The following is a 17,667-nucleotide window of genomic DNA, read 5'->3' as shown; positions in this document are numbered from 1 at the left end:
GATAAAAACTGGCAAATCTGACTTTTTTTCTCACAAATGCAATTTGTATCTTGCAATTCTGACTTTTTTTTGCAAATGCAATTTGTATCTTGCAATTTTGGCTTTTTTCTTGCAATTCCAAGTTTATATTTTGCCTATTTCTTACCTTCTGAAGCTGTACTTTTAGTTGTTGTAATAGATCAAAATTGAAGTCCTTATTCACCAAAAACCGTCCTCTCTGCAGTAACTGTCAGATCAAGTATGGTGTCTGTTCACCATTTTTGTAGTCTATGATACAAAACTAATGCGTGGCTTCAGAAGGCTTGGCATATATAGATTTTTTTATGATCTCAACAAACCCTGTTCACTTGAAATGAGGTCAGAATTTGAGATATAAATTTGCAGTTGCAAGAAAAAAAGTCAGAATTGCAAGATAAAAACTGGCACATCTGGCTTTTTTCTCACAAATGCAATTTGTATTGCGCAATTCTGACTTTTTTTTTTTTTTTTTGCAAATGCAATTTGTATCTCGCAATTCTGGCTTTTTTCTTGCAATTACAAGTTTATATTTTGCCTATTGTAAGCTGTACTTGTTGTTGTAATAGATCAAAATTGAAGTCCTTATTCACTGAAAAGCATCCTCTCTGCAGTAACTCTCAGATCAAGTATGGTGTCATTTTTGTGGTCTATGATACAAAGCTAATGTGTGGCTTCAGAAGGCTTGGCATATATAGATATTTTTATTTTTTATTTTTTATTTTTTTTGATCTCAACAAACCCTGTTCACTGTTTTCAGTTTTTCAGTTTCAATTTCAGTTTTCTTTTTTTAATCATGGAAGTTCAAGATGTGAAATTCAAGGCCATTTATAGATAAATGATAAATAAACAGACTTTTTTCACTTTTAAATACATTAAAAACTGGCTCAGGAAGCAGCTATGCCTCAATTAGACAGTTATGGGGCCCTCTTGTGGTTTGAGAGGGAGAATGTAAAAAAAAAGCTGAAAACATTTTATGGAACATTTAATGTTTATAGTATAGTTATTTATTGTTAATTTGTTGTAATTTGGGTTCATTTTATTTTTAATTTATTGTTATTTTTGGCCTTTTTTGTAGTTAATTTATTCCAGTTTTAAGTTAATAATATATATTTTCTTAAATATTTAAATTAAATACATTTAAATAAATCAGAAATTGTCAGGTGACGACAGTTAAGCAGCACATACAGATTATACATTCAGTCTTTCATTGAGCACAAATACAATGTAATTAGTCAAGAAACTATTAGCTTAGTGATGGATTGTTTGTCTTACTAATTTCTTGGCTGTTTGACAGCGCTGTCATTTCCAGGTCATGGATGAGAGTAATATGAAACACAGCTTTCATGCCAGGTTCATCGAAACACGGGAAAGCCTTTCTAGCATAAGTGGCCTGCATCTGAGTGATGGCAATAATCCTGGAAAACATGAGAGCAAGTGTTGTTCAATCACAAAACCATGCATTTTAACAAATGTCAAACCTTTATCAGTTATCAGTTAGATGTCGTATTACTTTTTTTTTTTTTCAAAGTTCGAAAGGAACAACATCATAGAAAATTTTTTTTGGTAACATAAGTCACACGTCTTGATTTATTTGCATTAAAAATATCAAACCAAGTGGCTTTTTTTTTTTTTTTTTTACAAATATAGCACAATTACACTTATTAAGTGAAAATTTTTTAGAAAAAAAGATGTTAGATTTTTTAAATGATAAAACAATAGATACATTACAGTTGTGAAATTTTAGAAATATTATTACAATTTAAAGTAGCTGTTTTATATTTTGATATATTTTAAAATGTCTTTTTTTTCCTGTGATGCATAGCTGAATTTTTAGTGTCACATGATCCTGCTAATTTGGTGCTCAATAAATGATTATTTTTTAATTTAAATATATGTATGTATAACATTTGGGATCAGTGTGATTTTAATGTTTTTAAAGAAGTCTTTTCTGCTCATCAAGGGCTGCATTTATTTAACAATACAGAAAAAAAGGAGTATTGTGAAATATTATTGCAATTAAAAATAGTGGCTTTCTATTTTAATATATGTAAAATGTAATTCATTTCTGTGATGCAAAGCTGAATTTTGAGCATCATTAATCCAGTCTTCAGTGGCACATGATCCTTTAAAAATCGTTCTAATATGTTGATTTATTATCAATGCTGGAAACAGTTTTGCTGTTTTTTTTTTGTTTGTTTTTTTTTTTTTTTTTTTTTTTTTGGAACCTGTGAATTTTTTGGATTCTTTGAACAGAAGAGCTGTTTTATATTTTGATATATTTTAAAATGTCTTTTTTTTCCTGTGATGCATAGCTGAATTTTTAGTGTCACATGATCCTGCTAATTTGGTGATCAATAAAATAATTATTTTTTTATTTTTTATATATATAAACAAACATAAACATTTGGGATCAGTAAGATTTTTAAAAAGGCCTTTTTTGCTCATCCAGGGCTGCATTTATTTAATTAAAAATACAGAAAAGAAGGAAAATTGTGAAATATTATTGCAATTAAAAAGATAGTGGTTTTCTGTTTTAATATACTGCAAAATAGAATTTATTTCTGTGATGCAAAGCTGAATTTTCAGCATCATTACTCCAGTCTTCAGTGTCACATGATACACATATAAACATTTGGGATCAGTAAAATTTTTAATGTTTTTTAAATAAGTCTTTTCTTCTCATCAAGGCTGCATTTATTTGATTAAAGAAAAAAACTGTAATATTGTGAAATATTGCAATTAAAAATAGTGGTTTTCTATTTTTTTCTATTTTAGTAGTTGGAAACAGTTGTGCTGCTTTTTTTTTTTTTTTTTTTTTTTTGAACCTGTGATACTTTTTTCAATATTCTTTGAATAAAATGTTATAATTATCAATATTGACAGCATTTGTTTTTCTCAGTATGTTTGTGGAAGTTTTTCAGGATTATTTGATGAATAGAAAGCATGTTTTAAACTTAAAAGAACAGCATGTGTCTGACATAACATTAATAACATTATGCATGTGTTTACTATCACTTTTGGTCAATTTAATGCATCCATGCAAGTATTTATTTTAAAAAAATGGTACTGAGCCCAACCGTTTTTCTTTTTTTTCCTTTTTCTTTCTCTTTTTTTGAAAGTCATGTATACTGTTCAGAATTTCTGTTTGCTGAACATGAAGGAAAGTACACCTGTGGTTTGTCTGCTAGAACTGTGTCAGGATCTTGAAAGGAACTGACTTCATACATCCTCTGAAACATTCTTAAAAACAGTTGCTTAGAAGTAATTGCAGAAATGTCTCAGAAAAGCAGAGTTAGTTCTGAGAAATCTCTAGCAGATGTTTCATCTGTTTGCAGATGCCACTTGGTTTGATATTTTGCCTCTAATAGAATAACATTCTGACATTTTTAGCTGCTTTAGCATCTGTGTACTTTTTGGGGAAACTGTATTGCATCCATAAACAACTTCTCACTTTTTTTCACCATCTTCCATGTATTCACTCCTGTAGAAACCCTCCAGATCATCAGCGAGCTCTCCTGTGAACTCTGTGTAGAGCCAGTAGGACTTCTCAGGCTTCAGTTTTCCCTCCAGTTGAATCACCAGGTACTGTGTTTCCGTCTGAAACCAGGTTTTCTTTATGGCCGGAGCCGTTACGCCGCTCAGACCCGCGAGTTTAGCGTGGTGCCCATTAAACAGAGTCAAGTTCAGCTTGTTGGAGTGAATTAATATCAGGTCTGTCTTCTTCACACAAGTAAACATCACTCCAGAGGTGCCAGTGAAAATATACATCCCATTGGCGTTCATCACCAAACGGGGCCAAAGAGTCACGTTGTAGTACTGAGGAGACAAAGAATCAGGCAGTCTGTATTTGTCCCAGGGTTCGTTGGAAGTCTTCGGGGTGGGAGGTACTGGCAGTATAGTTGCGTTAGAGAATTTCGCTGCGTTTTTGGACTTTTCTCGATTGTAAACCACTGATAATGCGATGATGGTCAACAAGGCTATTGCGGCCAGCACCATGGCTGCAGTGGCCAGATTTTTGCTGATGTAATATCCTTTCCCCATTGTTCACTGCGGTTCGAGTTGTGAAATCGGTGGTATTCTTTATGCACGTTTTACTTCTTTGCGGTGTTGTTGAGATGATGCTAACATGACATTGCCTTCAACAAAAACAAATAGATGGTTTCCATCTTCGGTGATATGAATACCTAGAAGAAGCAATGATTCATTATGCATTCAAAAATGAAAATGTCAATATTTATTCACCCTCATGTCATTTGAAATCGAATGACTTGAATATGATTATAAACACAAAGGGAGATATTTTGAAGAATATTCATGCTGCTCTTTTCCAAACAATGACAGTATTTTTAATGATTTTATCATTTCGATGTTTTTATGTTTTTATTTTTATTATGAGTTTTTATTTTTGTTATGCGTAAATATTCCTATAGAGCTTTAATTTATTGATTTAAATTTTTTTTTTTTTTTTACTAAAAACACTTTTAGTTTTAGTTAACAATAGCAACACTGCTGTCTAACATTCAAATATGAGACACAAAACTAATTTTACTCACCCACAACTAATGAATGGTGTGTAAGCCATATGGACAACTTTTACAGTAGTTTTGTAATATATATATTTTCTGAAGCCCAGAAAATTAAATTAAATTAAATGATATTAAATTACATTAAATTGTTTTCACATATATATATATATATATATATATTTTTTTTTTTTTTTTTTTTTTTTTGTTGCTGTATTTATACTTTATATATATTTTTTCTAAAGCTCAGGAAAAAAAAAAATTAAGTTCAATTAAATTGTTTTATATATTGTTTATATATATATATACATTCATTCAAGTTTTTTTTTTTTTTTTTTTTTTTTTGCGTTGACATGCAGCGCCATTGCGCTTCGGGTGTCCCGTGTTTGAGTCCTGGCTCGTGGACTTTCCCGATCCCATCCCCCTCTCTCCCCCACTTAATTTCCTGTCTCACTACTGAAAAGGCAAAAAATAAATAAATAAAATACCAATACTGGCTGTCTAACATTCAAATATGTTAAATTCAATTCAATTTAATTCAATTCAATTATTAAAATCAAATTGAATTAAATTAAATTAAATTGTTTCCCCCATATATATATACATATATATATATACATGTGATTTTTTTTTTTTACTAGAAATTAACAGTAGCAACACTGGCTGTCTAACATTCAAATATGAGACACAAAACTAATTTCACTCAACCACAACTAATGAATGGTTTATAAGCCATATGGACAACTTTCTACAGTAGTTTTATAATTTATTTGTTTTCTGAAGCTCAGAAAAATTAAATTAAATAAAAAAAAATTGTTTTCCCCCTTTAAGTAAAATCTTTGATTTAAAATGGGGTTTGAGCAGTTTCCTTACAAAATCTGCATTTTGTTTTGTGTAAACAATAAAAAGATTGAACTCTGTCAACCTTAATTAAAGCTTTAGGTATACATAATATGTCCTAGTATAAGAAGTCACATGCTGCACTTCTGGAAAAATCAAAAGCACTAATTCATTTTGTGTTCTTTCTCACAGGTGCTTCCTCTTGATACCTGACCTCATTTACCATCTTGTTACCAGGTTATGTGAGTTCAGTCAACAATCACATGCACATATGTGACCCTGCACCACAAAACCAGTCATAAGTAGCATGGGTATATTTGTAGCATGAGACAATTTTTCTTTTGTGCCAAAAATCATTAGGATATTTCATGTTCCATGAAGATATTTTGTAAATTTCCTACCGTAAATTACTAAAACTTACTTTTTGATTAGTAATATGCATTGCTATGAAGTTCATTTGCCAACTTTAAAGGTGATTTTTTTCAATATGTAGATTTTTCTGCACCCTCATATTCCAGATTTTCAAATAGTTGTATCTCGACCAAAAATTGTCCTAGCCTAACAAGGTCATTTATTTAGCTTTCATATGATGTATAAATCTCAATCTTATGACTGGTTTTGTGGTCCAGGGTCACATATTTTAACACTTGAAGTCTGGTTATGTTTTAAAACAGAAATATGAGCAGAAATATGTGCAAAATGTTTACGTTTTTAAGTGATGGACCATCACATTGGTGCAGGACAGAATGGAATGGGATGCCTTGCCTGTCCAGCTGATTCGTTCTCAATAAAACCAATGGATAATGTGAGTAAGTGGACAATGTATGTGAAAGTTCAGCATGCAGATGTTTTTGCATTGGGGAAAAAAACTACAGTGGTCACATAAGGGGGCAATGAAAATATAATCAATACACCAATAAGCTTTGCCATTAAAAACAAGAAATACATTACTCATAGTTTCAAATGCTCATGCTATTTGAAAGGTACTTTTTATATATAGATATATAGTAGATGCAGTTTTGCCGGTGAACATCATGCACTAAAAAAAGTGTTGGATTTTCTTCAAAACAATTTTCACTCAAACTGCTGGTATATTTCAAAAGTAATTACAAAGAAATGGCAAATGACACATTGAATTAAATGTGAAAGTAGACTGAAAAGCTATTTTCCTATAAACTGAACTCTAGTAGACTAAATTTTAAAGTGTGGCCATGCAGACTAGTATGAAAACTCCTGCTTGTCTCAACTGATCTTAACATGTATGCCAAAGCCTTCATTGCATATTATTGCTTTGCATATCTAAATTCATGCAATCATTGATATGAGTATTTTGCTCTCACCTTTCAGCTGTAAATCCTCTTTGCTTAAACGCTTTTCTTACACAGTCTGACAGCTTTAAGCCTTTCGTTCTACTGCATACAACCATCTCCACCTGGAAGTTATTTGAGGTAAGTAAATATACGTAAACTAATTCTCGTCTACCCTCTAAAATATGAAACACCCACGCTGCCGTCCAAACCAAAGAAACCCATCTCATCCGTTGACCATATGCTAAATCACTCTGTCTGGAAAGCCATGCATGCAGCAGTGCAGGAGCACAGAAATCCTGCAGCAGTTTTGTGAAAAGACTTCTTCTTAGTTCTTGTGTGAGATAAAAGTCAAATCAAATAAACGGACACGTGCGCTCGACTGACACAGAAGAGAGAAAGACTGTACATACCAGGTATCCATAGGGTCGGTGTGGATGATAAGGCTGATGGGAAAAACAAACACACACTCACACACACTCCTTCCCATTTGGGAGGAGGGGCGAAACAAAGCTCAGGTTTTCTCACAAATATACACACATCCCAAAACCCACACCCACACACACGTATACACACAGACCGTGCGTTCTTTAACAAATCTTTGTCGAGAAGTTTTAAGGGGAAAATACGATCGCTCTAAACGTTTTTTCATAGCTCAAGAGACTCCATTATGTTTGATGAACACAGTTTGAGACTTCTATTGATACTAATGGAGGCACATTGGATATTACAAAGGTGTTTTTAGGATTAAATTAAGATATTAAGAGATATTTAGATTTCTGTCCTGTGGCTATATTTTGTATTTTTTGCACAAAAAATGCTAAATTGAAACGCATTATACAGAAATTATGCTGTTTATCATTAGTCTGCCATCAGCTATGACCTTGAAAGGTAATTTTGATGTGATTTGATTGCATTAAAGTCTCCCACTGTTTATTTTTCCTTTAAGACAAAAAAAAAAAAACATCACAAATACACCAAAAACAACTTAGACAAGGTTTAATACTTCAGTTTTAGAGTTGCGGAAAATATGCAGATTTGTTTGTTCAAGCATATTGTAATTTTGCCTTTTCACAGGGATTTGATTGACAGGTGATTGACAATGAATGAAAAAAAAAAAATATATATATATATATATATATATATGTGTGTGTGTGTGCGTGTGTGTGTGTGCATGTATTGCCACTTAAAACTATTTTTTATTGATTAATTTATTGGCTAATTAATCAACTAACCTAAACAATTAATTTCCCACAAAAAAGTCAACAATTTCAACATTTTATTTTTAATAAAATAAATTAATTGGAGATGCTTTTACTATTCAGATTTAATGTAACCATTAAAATGGAATCCAGAAAAGTAATGGAAAACAGAATTTGGTAAAAATAAAACTGTAAAACTCAATTAATTAGACAGGCTTTTTGATTAAAAAAAATGTAATGTAACCATTTAAAAAAATGGAGTTAATAGGGCCCTATAATTATAATTATTTTTTGTGGTAATAAAAATAGATGAAAGTGAACAATAGCCTTTAAAATAACTTAAAATACATATATAATAGCAATGAGGCAATAGTAATTAGTTCAAAAAGTATCAAAAGCAAGAAATCATATGATTTTTTTTAACAAAACTGTTAAAGGAGAAGTTCACTTTCAAAACAAAGATTCACATATGCTATACTCACCCCCTTGTCATCCAGGATGTTCATGTCTTTCTTTCTTCAGTCGTGAAGAAATTGTTTTTTGAGAAGAAAACATTTCAGCATTTTTCTCCACATAATGGACTGATATGGTTCCCCGATTTTGAACTTCCAAAATGCAGTTTAAATGCGGTTGTAAACAATCCCAGCTGAGAAAGAAGGTTTTTATCTAGCGTAACGATCGGTTACAAAACAAAGCTCAGGTTTTCTCACAAATATACGCACATCCCAAGACCAAATCCCACACACACATATACACACGGACTGTGAGTTCTTTGACAAATCTTTGTCAAGGAGTTTTAAGGGGAAAATATGTTTGCTCTAAATGTTTTGTCATAGCTCAAGAGACTCCATTATGTTTGAAGAGCACAGTTTGAGACTTCTATTGAAACTAATGGGGACACATTGGATATGACAAAGGTGTTTTTAGGATTAAATTAAGATATTAAGAGATATTTAGATTTCTGTCCTGTGGCTATATTTTGTATTTTTTGCACAAAAAATGCAAAATTGAAACTCATTATGCAGCCATTATGCTGTTTATCATCAGTCTGCCATCAGCTGTGATCTTGAAAGGTAATTTTGATGTGATTTGATTGCATTAAAGTCTCCCACTGTTTATCTTTCCTTTAAGACAAAAAAAAACATCACAAATACACCAAAGACAACTTAGACAAGGTTTAATACTTCAGTTTTAGAGTTTGAATATGCAGATTTGTTTGTTCAAGCGTATTGCAATTTTTTTCCTTTCACAGAGATTTGATTGACAGGTGTTCTGACCAATGAATGAATATATGTACACACATATATATATATGTGTGTGTGTGTGAGTGTGTGTGTGTGTATTGCCACTTACAACAATTTTTTTATTGATTAATTAATCGACTAACCTAAACAATTAATTTCCCACAAAAAAGTCAACAGAATTTGGTAAAAATAAAACTGTAAATCTCAATTAATTAGACAGGCTTTTTGATTTTAAAAAAATGTTATGTAACCATTTAAAAAAAAAAAGGAAAAACAATGGAGAAAAATGCTGAAATGTTTTCCTCAAAAAACATAATTTCTTTACGACTGAAGAAAGAAAGACATGAACATCTTGGATGACAAGGGGGTGAGAAAATTATATGTGAGTCTTCGTTTTGCAAGTGGACTTCTCCTTTAAAATACATAATGTTTTATAAACAACAGAGCTAATGTACATTAAGCATTACAACAAAGGCCTGCAGAGGGCGCCAGTGGCCTGATGATTGTTTTTACACATTACAGTGCGATTAATCCTTGTGCGATTAATCGTTAACAGGACTTAATGACTACAGACCTGTGGCGCTAACGTCTGTCATCATGAAGTCATTAGAAAAACTGGTTTTGGCTTACCTGAAGGACATCACTGGACCTTTACTGGACCCCCTGCAGTTTGCTTACCGAGGAAACAGGTCTGTGAATGATGCAGTAAACATGGGACTGCACTTCATCCTGCAACATCTAGACAGACCAGGGACTTATGTGAGGATCCTGTTTGTGGACTTCAGTTCGGCCTTCAACACCATCATTCCTACACTCCTCCAGACCAAACTAAACCAGCTCTCTGTTCCTAGCTCTATCTCTCAGTGGATCACCAGCTTTCTGACAGATAGGCAACAGCGAGTGAGAATGGGGAAATTGATGTCAAGTAGCCGCACCACGAACACTGGCGCCCCTCAGGGATGTGTTCTCTCCCCACTGCTCTTCTCCCTCTACACCAATGATTGCACCTCCAAAGACCCCTCTGTCAAGCTCCTGAAGTTTGCAGATGACACCACACTCATCGGCCTCATTCAGGGTGGCGAAGAGTCTGCTTACAGACAAGAGGTTGAGCAGCTCGCTGTCTGGTGCAGTCTTAACAACCTGGAGCTCAACACGCTCAAAACAGTGGTGATGATCATAGACTTCAGGAGAAACCCCCCTGCACTTCCCCCTCTTAGCATCATGGACAGCACTGTGGCTGCAGTGGAGACATTCAAGCTCCTAGGGTGCATCATCTCCCGGGACCTGAAGTGGACACTCACATCGACTCCATTGCAACAAAGGCCCAACAAAGGTTGTACTTCCTTCGACAGCTGAGGAAGTTCAACCTGCCACAGGAGCTGCTGAAACAGTTTTACTCAGCCGTCATCGAATCTGTTCTTTGCACATCAATAACTGTCTGGTTTGGCTCAGCTACAAAATCAGACATCAGAAGATTACAGAGAACGGTTCGGACCGCCGAGAGGATTATTGGTGCTCCCCTGCCCACCCTTCAAGAACTGTATACATCCAGAGTGAGGAAAAGGGCTCAGAAAATCACTCTGGATCCCTCACATCCATGTCATCCCCTTTTCGAACTTTTGCCATCTGGTCGGCGCTACAGAGCCACAAATACCAGGACAGCCAGACATAAGAACAGTTTCTTCCCTCGGGCAATATACCTTATGAGCAGTTAAATGTTCCAGACCCCCCCACCCATTGTGCAATAAAAATATGTGCAATAACCTTATATTTATTTGATACCACCTATATCTCAGTACATCCCGGCATCTAGTTCTATTCTATTCTACTCTATTCTATTCTTTTTATATCATCTGTAGCACAACTGTATATACAATTTATTTATTTTCTTAAACCTTATATTGCAATTTTTTATCTATTTATATTTACATATGTGTATTTCTTTATTCTCAACTTATTTTATTTTCTCTGTGTTGTTGTTGTCATCTCTGTGCACTGGAAGCCTGTGACAACAAAACAAATTCCTTGTATGCGTAAGCATACTTGGCAATAAAGCTGTTCTGATTCTGATTCTGATTTAATATTGACATTATTTAATTAAAATGTCCACTTAATCTTGAATATTTGGCCATTTCTTTATGATAGAAAAGCTACAGCCACTGAAATTTTCTAAAAATATGTGGACATAAAAACATGTAAACTAGGAGTTAGGGTTTAAACTTTTTTTACTGTGATCTGAGCCGCTCTGAGATGCACAGATGTAACCTACAAGGATATAAATAATTAGAGCGCTTATATTCAACCTCCATCACATATATTTATTTAATTACATGTAGCGTTTGTCAGTTCTTAATGGCATTATTCTTTATTATGATTTTTAAATGGGTTAAATATGTCGAATGCGCCACTTCCGGTATTTTGCCGATTACTGGACATGGGGCAAAATGCAACTGAGGATTTTTTTTAAAATCGAATACTCGAATAGAATCGAAGAATCTTTGCAGCTCTATATGAATGAATATATTTTAAAATGTAATTTATTCCTGTGATGTAAAGCTGAAGTTTCAGCAACATACTCCAGTGTTCAGTGTCACATGATCTGTCAGAAATCATTCTAATATGCTGATTTGTTTGTTTAAATCGCTAACCCTAAGTATAGCAATGGACCCTTTGCAGGGAATTGGATTGACAGGCGATCTGACCAATCATAACACCGAATCTGTTTATTTTTTTAATATATTTTAAAATGCAATTTATTGTTATTAAAGGGGAAGTCCACTTCCTGAACAACAATTTACAAATAATTTACTCACCCCCTTGTCATCCAAGATGTTCATGTCTTTCTGTCTTCAGTCATAAAGAAATTATGGTTTTTGAGGAAAACATTTCAGGATTTTTCTTCATATAATGGACTTCAATTGTGTCACCGATTTTGAACTTCCATAACGTAGTTTAAATGCAGCTTCAAAAGGCTCTGAATGATCCCAGCCGAGGAAGAAGGGTCTTATCTAGCAAAACAATTGGTGATTTTTTTAGAAAAATAAAAATGTATATACTTTTTAAGCACAAAAGCTTGTGTAGCACAGGCTCTGGGATGCGCGTTCTTGAATGATTCGTTCATTTTGAGCGGATCTTTAATGTGACTCGGGAAGAACGAGTCGTCTCGGAGAGTGATTCGTTCAGTCGCGCATGCACAAAATCTTATTATAGGTTCTGTACTGGAATTAATTCACCTGTTTCGAGTCTTCGGGTTTTTCGAGTCGTTCGTTCATCTTATGGGGTTGTCACATGATGAACGAACGACTCGAACCCGAAAAATTGCCAGATAGGAGCTGAGGTGAACTAATCATAGACTAAAGACCCAGGTAAACAATTAATTAATCATTTCTGTTTCTTATAGCATTACAGTTTTGTCTTGTTTGTAGTGTGATCAACGTTTGTGTAAGCAGTAGATATGTTAGGGAAGTAACACGTAACATTTTGATTATATTTTGCTAAAATGAACAAAATGACTCGAAAAAGGATTCATTCATTTTGCTGAACGAGACTCAAAGGTCCGAGTCGGTAAAATGATCCAAACTCCCCATCACTACTACGAATCACATCTAAGTTCATCGTCTGTGTACTCTGGCTCAAAAAGGTAGAGTATGTTGAAAAACTCCATCTTATTTTCTCCTACAACTTTAGAATCATCCGACATCATTGTAGCTTTTTGTTTGTAAACAGCGTTGGACTTACTTGCACTTTGTTAGTCTTTGCACTTTTGCTTTGTAAACACTGGGTCTGTAGTTCGGCGTGACCTTTCGACGTGATTCAATAGTACATAGTGTCGTAAACGCACATCCAAGAACCTGTGCTACACGAGCTTTTGTGCTTAAAAAGTATACAAATTTTTATTTTTCGCTATATTTTGATGAGTTGCTAAATGAGTTGATGTAAAACCTAAAGAGCACATTTCAAATAATTGCTTAAATGTTAAAATGCAACAAAATTCAGTCCAGAATTTATGTCTCAAACACAGACAAAAATTACAGAGCAGATTGAAATTCATAGAAACTCATCTGTTCTCAGTCTGCATGTGATAGTGTTTTCCCAACAGGATACAATAAACCATTTCAGCTGAAATGCAGCGCACAAGGAATGCCAAGCAGATAAACAGAGAGGAAGATTTGATGGAAATGTTCACAACCAGAAGTGAGCCTCATATTGTTTCAGGAGATGATTCAAACGAGTTCTGATAACTTTAACTCTACATCTGATGGGAATCGTCTGATGAAGTTTTGAAGGGTGAATATGTGTCGTTGCATAAAGTGTTGTAGGTTAGAGATCATATTCTACCTCTGTTAACTGGCGATGGAGTTGTAAAGCATCTCCAGGGATGTTGCCTTCAAAGAAAAGCAATTTCCTGCAAGTCCTGCTGTTATGTTTCAAACTGCAAAAACCAAAAAAATCACAGCTTTGAAGACACTCTTCAGGTGGCTAACATGCAAGTATAGTTTGCATCAAATACACACATAAGCTAAAGCTCGAAAAGGCACTACATGCAGGAAACTAATGCCTAAATATACCTCAGTTTGTTTTCTTTCACTAAGGTTATGTAGGACGCACATGTTTGAGATTCATTTTGAGGTTGCTTGCTATACTTTTCAGACGTTTCCTCATTTCAAAGTATAGGAAGTTTGAGCAACTTGCCATAAATCATGTGTTTCATTCAGTTATGATCTATTTTATGTGAACTTCGTAAGAAGAACCGAATGTTGTACGTTTACAGGCCACTCATGGAAAATTCAATGACAGAAATCCTTCAGAAAGATAAATTAAAAGTTTTTCCCTGCCAGTATGTTACTTTGGCATTGTCATGTTCAGATTTATATAGCCTTATACATCACATTAAAGCAAAATGTGCTTGGTCACAGTACTTTAATTAAATGGTTTCTATGGCCATTTATTTGCTAGAATTTTTGGACCCTATTTAATTTAATTGCTTGGACCAAAAAATAAAATAAAATAAAAAAAATAAGGTAAAATGTTGAATATTGAAAGCCATACAGGTTTTGGGAAGATTTGAGGATGACTCTGTGTTATTACAAAAAATGACTTGAAACCCTTTATACCCTTTATTTCTTATTTATTCCTTATTTTTATTTAGTTTAACTCGAAATAATTAAAACTAAATAAACTGGAAGTAATAATTACAAATTAAAAACTATATAGACATTAAAATATATATAATAAAAATGACAAAAACCCAGGAAAATTACTAAAACTTTAACTACGAAAACTTTTATTTTATTTCAGATTTTTTTAGTTTATTTTAACTTCAGGTACTAAAATAAATAAAACTAAATAAAATGAATAATAACTATATAGACATATAAATAAAAAACAACAACATAAAAATAACAAAAACCGAGCAAAAGTTCTAAAACTTAAATTAAAAACGTATTTTATTTTATGTCTTATATTTGTTTAGTTCATTATTAAAACTAATAAATACAAATTAATAACTATATAGACATATTTAAAAAAAATAATAATAATAAAAATGACAAAATCCTGTAAAATTACTACAATTTTAACCAAAAAATTGCTTTATTTTATATTTTGTTTAGTTTAACTCAAAGTACTAAAATAACTAAAACTAAATAAACTGAAACTAATAAATATAAATTAACAACTATATAGACATTTAAAAAATAATATAAATGACAAAAACTCAGCAAAATTACTCAAATTTTCATCAAAAACTTATTTTGTTTCTTATCTTTGTTTAGTTATTTTGCTTAGTACTAAAATAACTAAAACTAAATAAACCGAAACGAATAAATACAAATTAATAACTATATAGACATATTAAAAAACTAATATAGATGACAAAACCCTGCCAAATTACTACAATTTTAACTAAAAACTAAAGTTATTTTATTTTATATTTTTGTTTAGTTTAACTTAAAGTACTACAATAACTAAAGCTAAATAAACTGAAATTAATAAATACAAATTAATAACTATAAAGACATATTTAAAATAATAATAATAATAAAAATGACAAAAACCCTGCTAAATTACAATTTTAACTCAAAACTTGTTTAATTTTATATTTTGTTTAGTTTAACTCAAAGTACATAAATAACTAAAACTAAATAAACTAATAAGTACAAATTAACAACTATATAGACATTAAAAAATGACAAAAACACAGCAGAATTACTAAAAATCAAATTAATTCATTAAAAACCTGTGTTATTTTATTTCTTATCTTTGTTTAGTACTAAAATAATTAAAAATAAATAAACTGAAACTAATAAATATGTATTAATAACTACACAGACATAAAAAAAATAATATAAATGACAAAAACCCTGCAAAATGACTACAATTTTAACTAAAAACTCATTTTATTTTATATTTTTGTTTAGTTTAACTTTAAGTACTAAAATAACTAAAGCTAAATAAACTGAAAATAATACATACAAATTAATAACTATATAGACATAAAAATAATATAAATGACAAAAACTCAACAAAATTACTAGTTTTAACTAAAAACATGTTTTGTATTTTATTTGTTATCTTTGTTTAATTTAACTTGAAGTAAATATCTACGCTGCGCTTTTGCTGTAGTGTGTCAGTAGGAAACATCGGTTTACATATCCAAACATTCTGTTTGCCATTAATTGTAATAATCTATATATTATATATTATATATATATATATATATATATATATAATTTTTTTTTTTTTTTTAAGTACACAGAATTTGGTCCTCCATTGTCACTGTCTTTTGTAATGGTTTTCTATGGGAAAACACTCAACCTAACTTGCAATTAAAAAGAATGTATAAGTATATTATGCATGTATAAGTGTATGTGTTAATCAATAATATAATAAAAAGTAATAATAATTGTTATTATCTTTGTCTTCTGATGAGAAATACAGTCACACGGTGGACCAAAACATCACTGTTAACCCTTCCTGCTCAGCTTTCAGATCATTGTCTCAGTGGAACATAGACTGTAATGTCTGAATGAAATACAAAGTATTAAAAAATTATTATTATTATTATTTTTTGGTTTCAGGTCAGATGGAAAGACTGTGGAGATCTACAGCAGATAAGCATGGCAATTCAGGTGTGGACCTTTTGTTGTTGTTGTTATTATTATTATTATTATTATTATTATTATTATTATTATTGTTAAATCTGTAATTTAATTAATTTAATTTAAAACTTTCTTCCTTTTTTTTAAATTCTTTCCTTTTTTCTTTGTGAATAATTTTTAGTTTCTATGTGGTAAGGGGTGAATAAATTAACCAATGGCCATATCGTTATTTATATTGAATATTTTTGAATGTTTACATTAATTTTTGGGTTAACTGGGACCATGAAAACATGTCATTTGGGCCTACAATTAAAAATAATTGGGTCTGTCATTCAGAAACATGGCTTTTCATATCACTGCTATTGTAATGACACACATCTCCTCTACATTCCAGCTGGATTTTCTGATGGTTGCTGCTCGCAACTCTGCCTCCTTGACAGAAATGCCTTGCTGGATTTTGAATGACCATCAGCTCAACCTTGCCAATACAGAACTGTTCATGTTTTCAGCCAGCCCAACCTTCGTGTTACAGTGGAAACATATGAACTTCACTGACCACATTGCAGTGACCCGATCCTGCAGATTTGCCCTTTGGGGCATGCAACAGAACTCTTTGTCCAACCTCTTGTTCTCTCTAGACAGGACTAGCAGACCTTCCAGCATGTCCTACCAAGTCTCTGCAACTAATCCAGCATTTGCCACTGAGAGTTTTAATACAGTGGAGTATTTTTGCATGTTATAAATTATGTACTAGTTTTTATTTTATTTCTAAGTACTATGCTCTTTTCTCTACTGTCCAAACATTTTAAACTGTAATATTTCTGGAAAATGAATGATTAAAATGTAAATCTACAGACATTGTCTTTGTATTATGAATTTACTACATTTTTATGCAACATTTCTTATTGTAGTAGTTCATAATATCTGTATTTTAACCAAAAAAAAAAAAAAAAAAAATCCAGGTAGACCTTTAAATTTAATTTACCTTTAAATTTTTCTGTAAAAAGAAGGATTAATCCTTTAAAAAATATGTGCTTACTGCATTTTTATAAATTATTTCTTAGTTATTGTACATGGAAAAACTGTAGTTTAAAAGTAAATTACTGTAGCTGGACAGAGCAGTTCTATAAAAAAAAACTAATTAAAACCTTAAATTTATGGCAATTAACCTGAAAGTTGGTTGTTTTTCTATGTAATTTGACATAATTTATCCATTTTTCCATAGTTTAAAAACAAATTATCAACGATAATTCACTGTAATTTAATGAGTTTTGACCGTAAAGTCTATTCCGTATTTTTACAGTTGTTGCTTGTAATTTTGTGAAATGGTTTTCTGTAGTTTACGTTTTCTGTACTTTTACTTTTTAATGTGTCTACTCTAAAAGTGACTAGTTTCTTGTTTAGTTTTATTCAGTAAGTTGTCACACACTGAA

General features: G+C 31.9%; 1 protein-coding gene across 6 annotated transcripts in view; it reads right to left on the bottom strand.

The window, feature by feature from the left end:
* The window catches only part of anpepa (alanyl (membrane) aminopeptidase a), a 54,649-nt gene that overhangs the window by 17,192 nt on the left and 19,790 nt on the right, over positions 1–17,667 (bottom strand). The window contains exons 1-4 of one of the 6 annotated variants that reach the window (XM_051115981.1): positions 7,102–7,168; positions 6,722–6,813; positions 3,470–4,202; positions 1,291–1,433 (exon numbers count right to left, since the gene is read on the bottom strand). In XM_051115981.1, coding sequence (XP_050971938.1) covers positions 1,291–1,433; positions 3,470–4,059 — 733 coding nt within the window. In that variant the 5' untranslated portion in view covers positions 4,060–4,202; positions 6,722–6,813; positions 7,102–7,168. The other 5 variants (XM_051115983.1, XM_051115982.1, XM_051115980.1 and 2 more) reach the window with 5 other exon arrangements.

The sequence above is a fragment of the Labeo rohita genome, chromosome 7, assembly GCF_022985175.1.
Source record: "Labeo rohita strain BAU-BD-2019 chromosome 7, IGBB_LRoh.1.0, whole genome shotgun sequence".
Taxonomy (NCBI): domain Eukaryota; kingdom Metazoa; phylum Chordata; class Actinopteri; order Cypriniformes; family Cyprinidae; genus Labeo; species Labeo rohita.
Note: the sequence above shows the minus strand (reverse complement) of the source record. Positions and strands in the feature narration are given on the sequence as shown.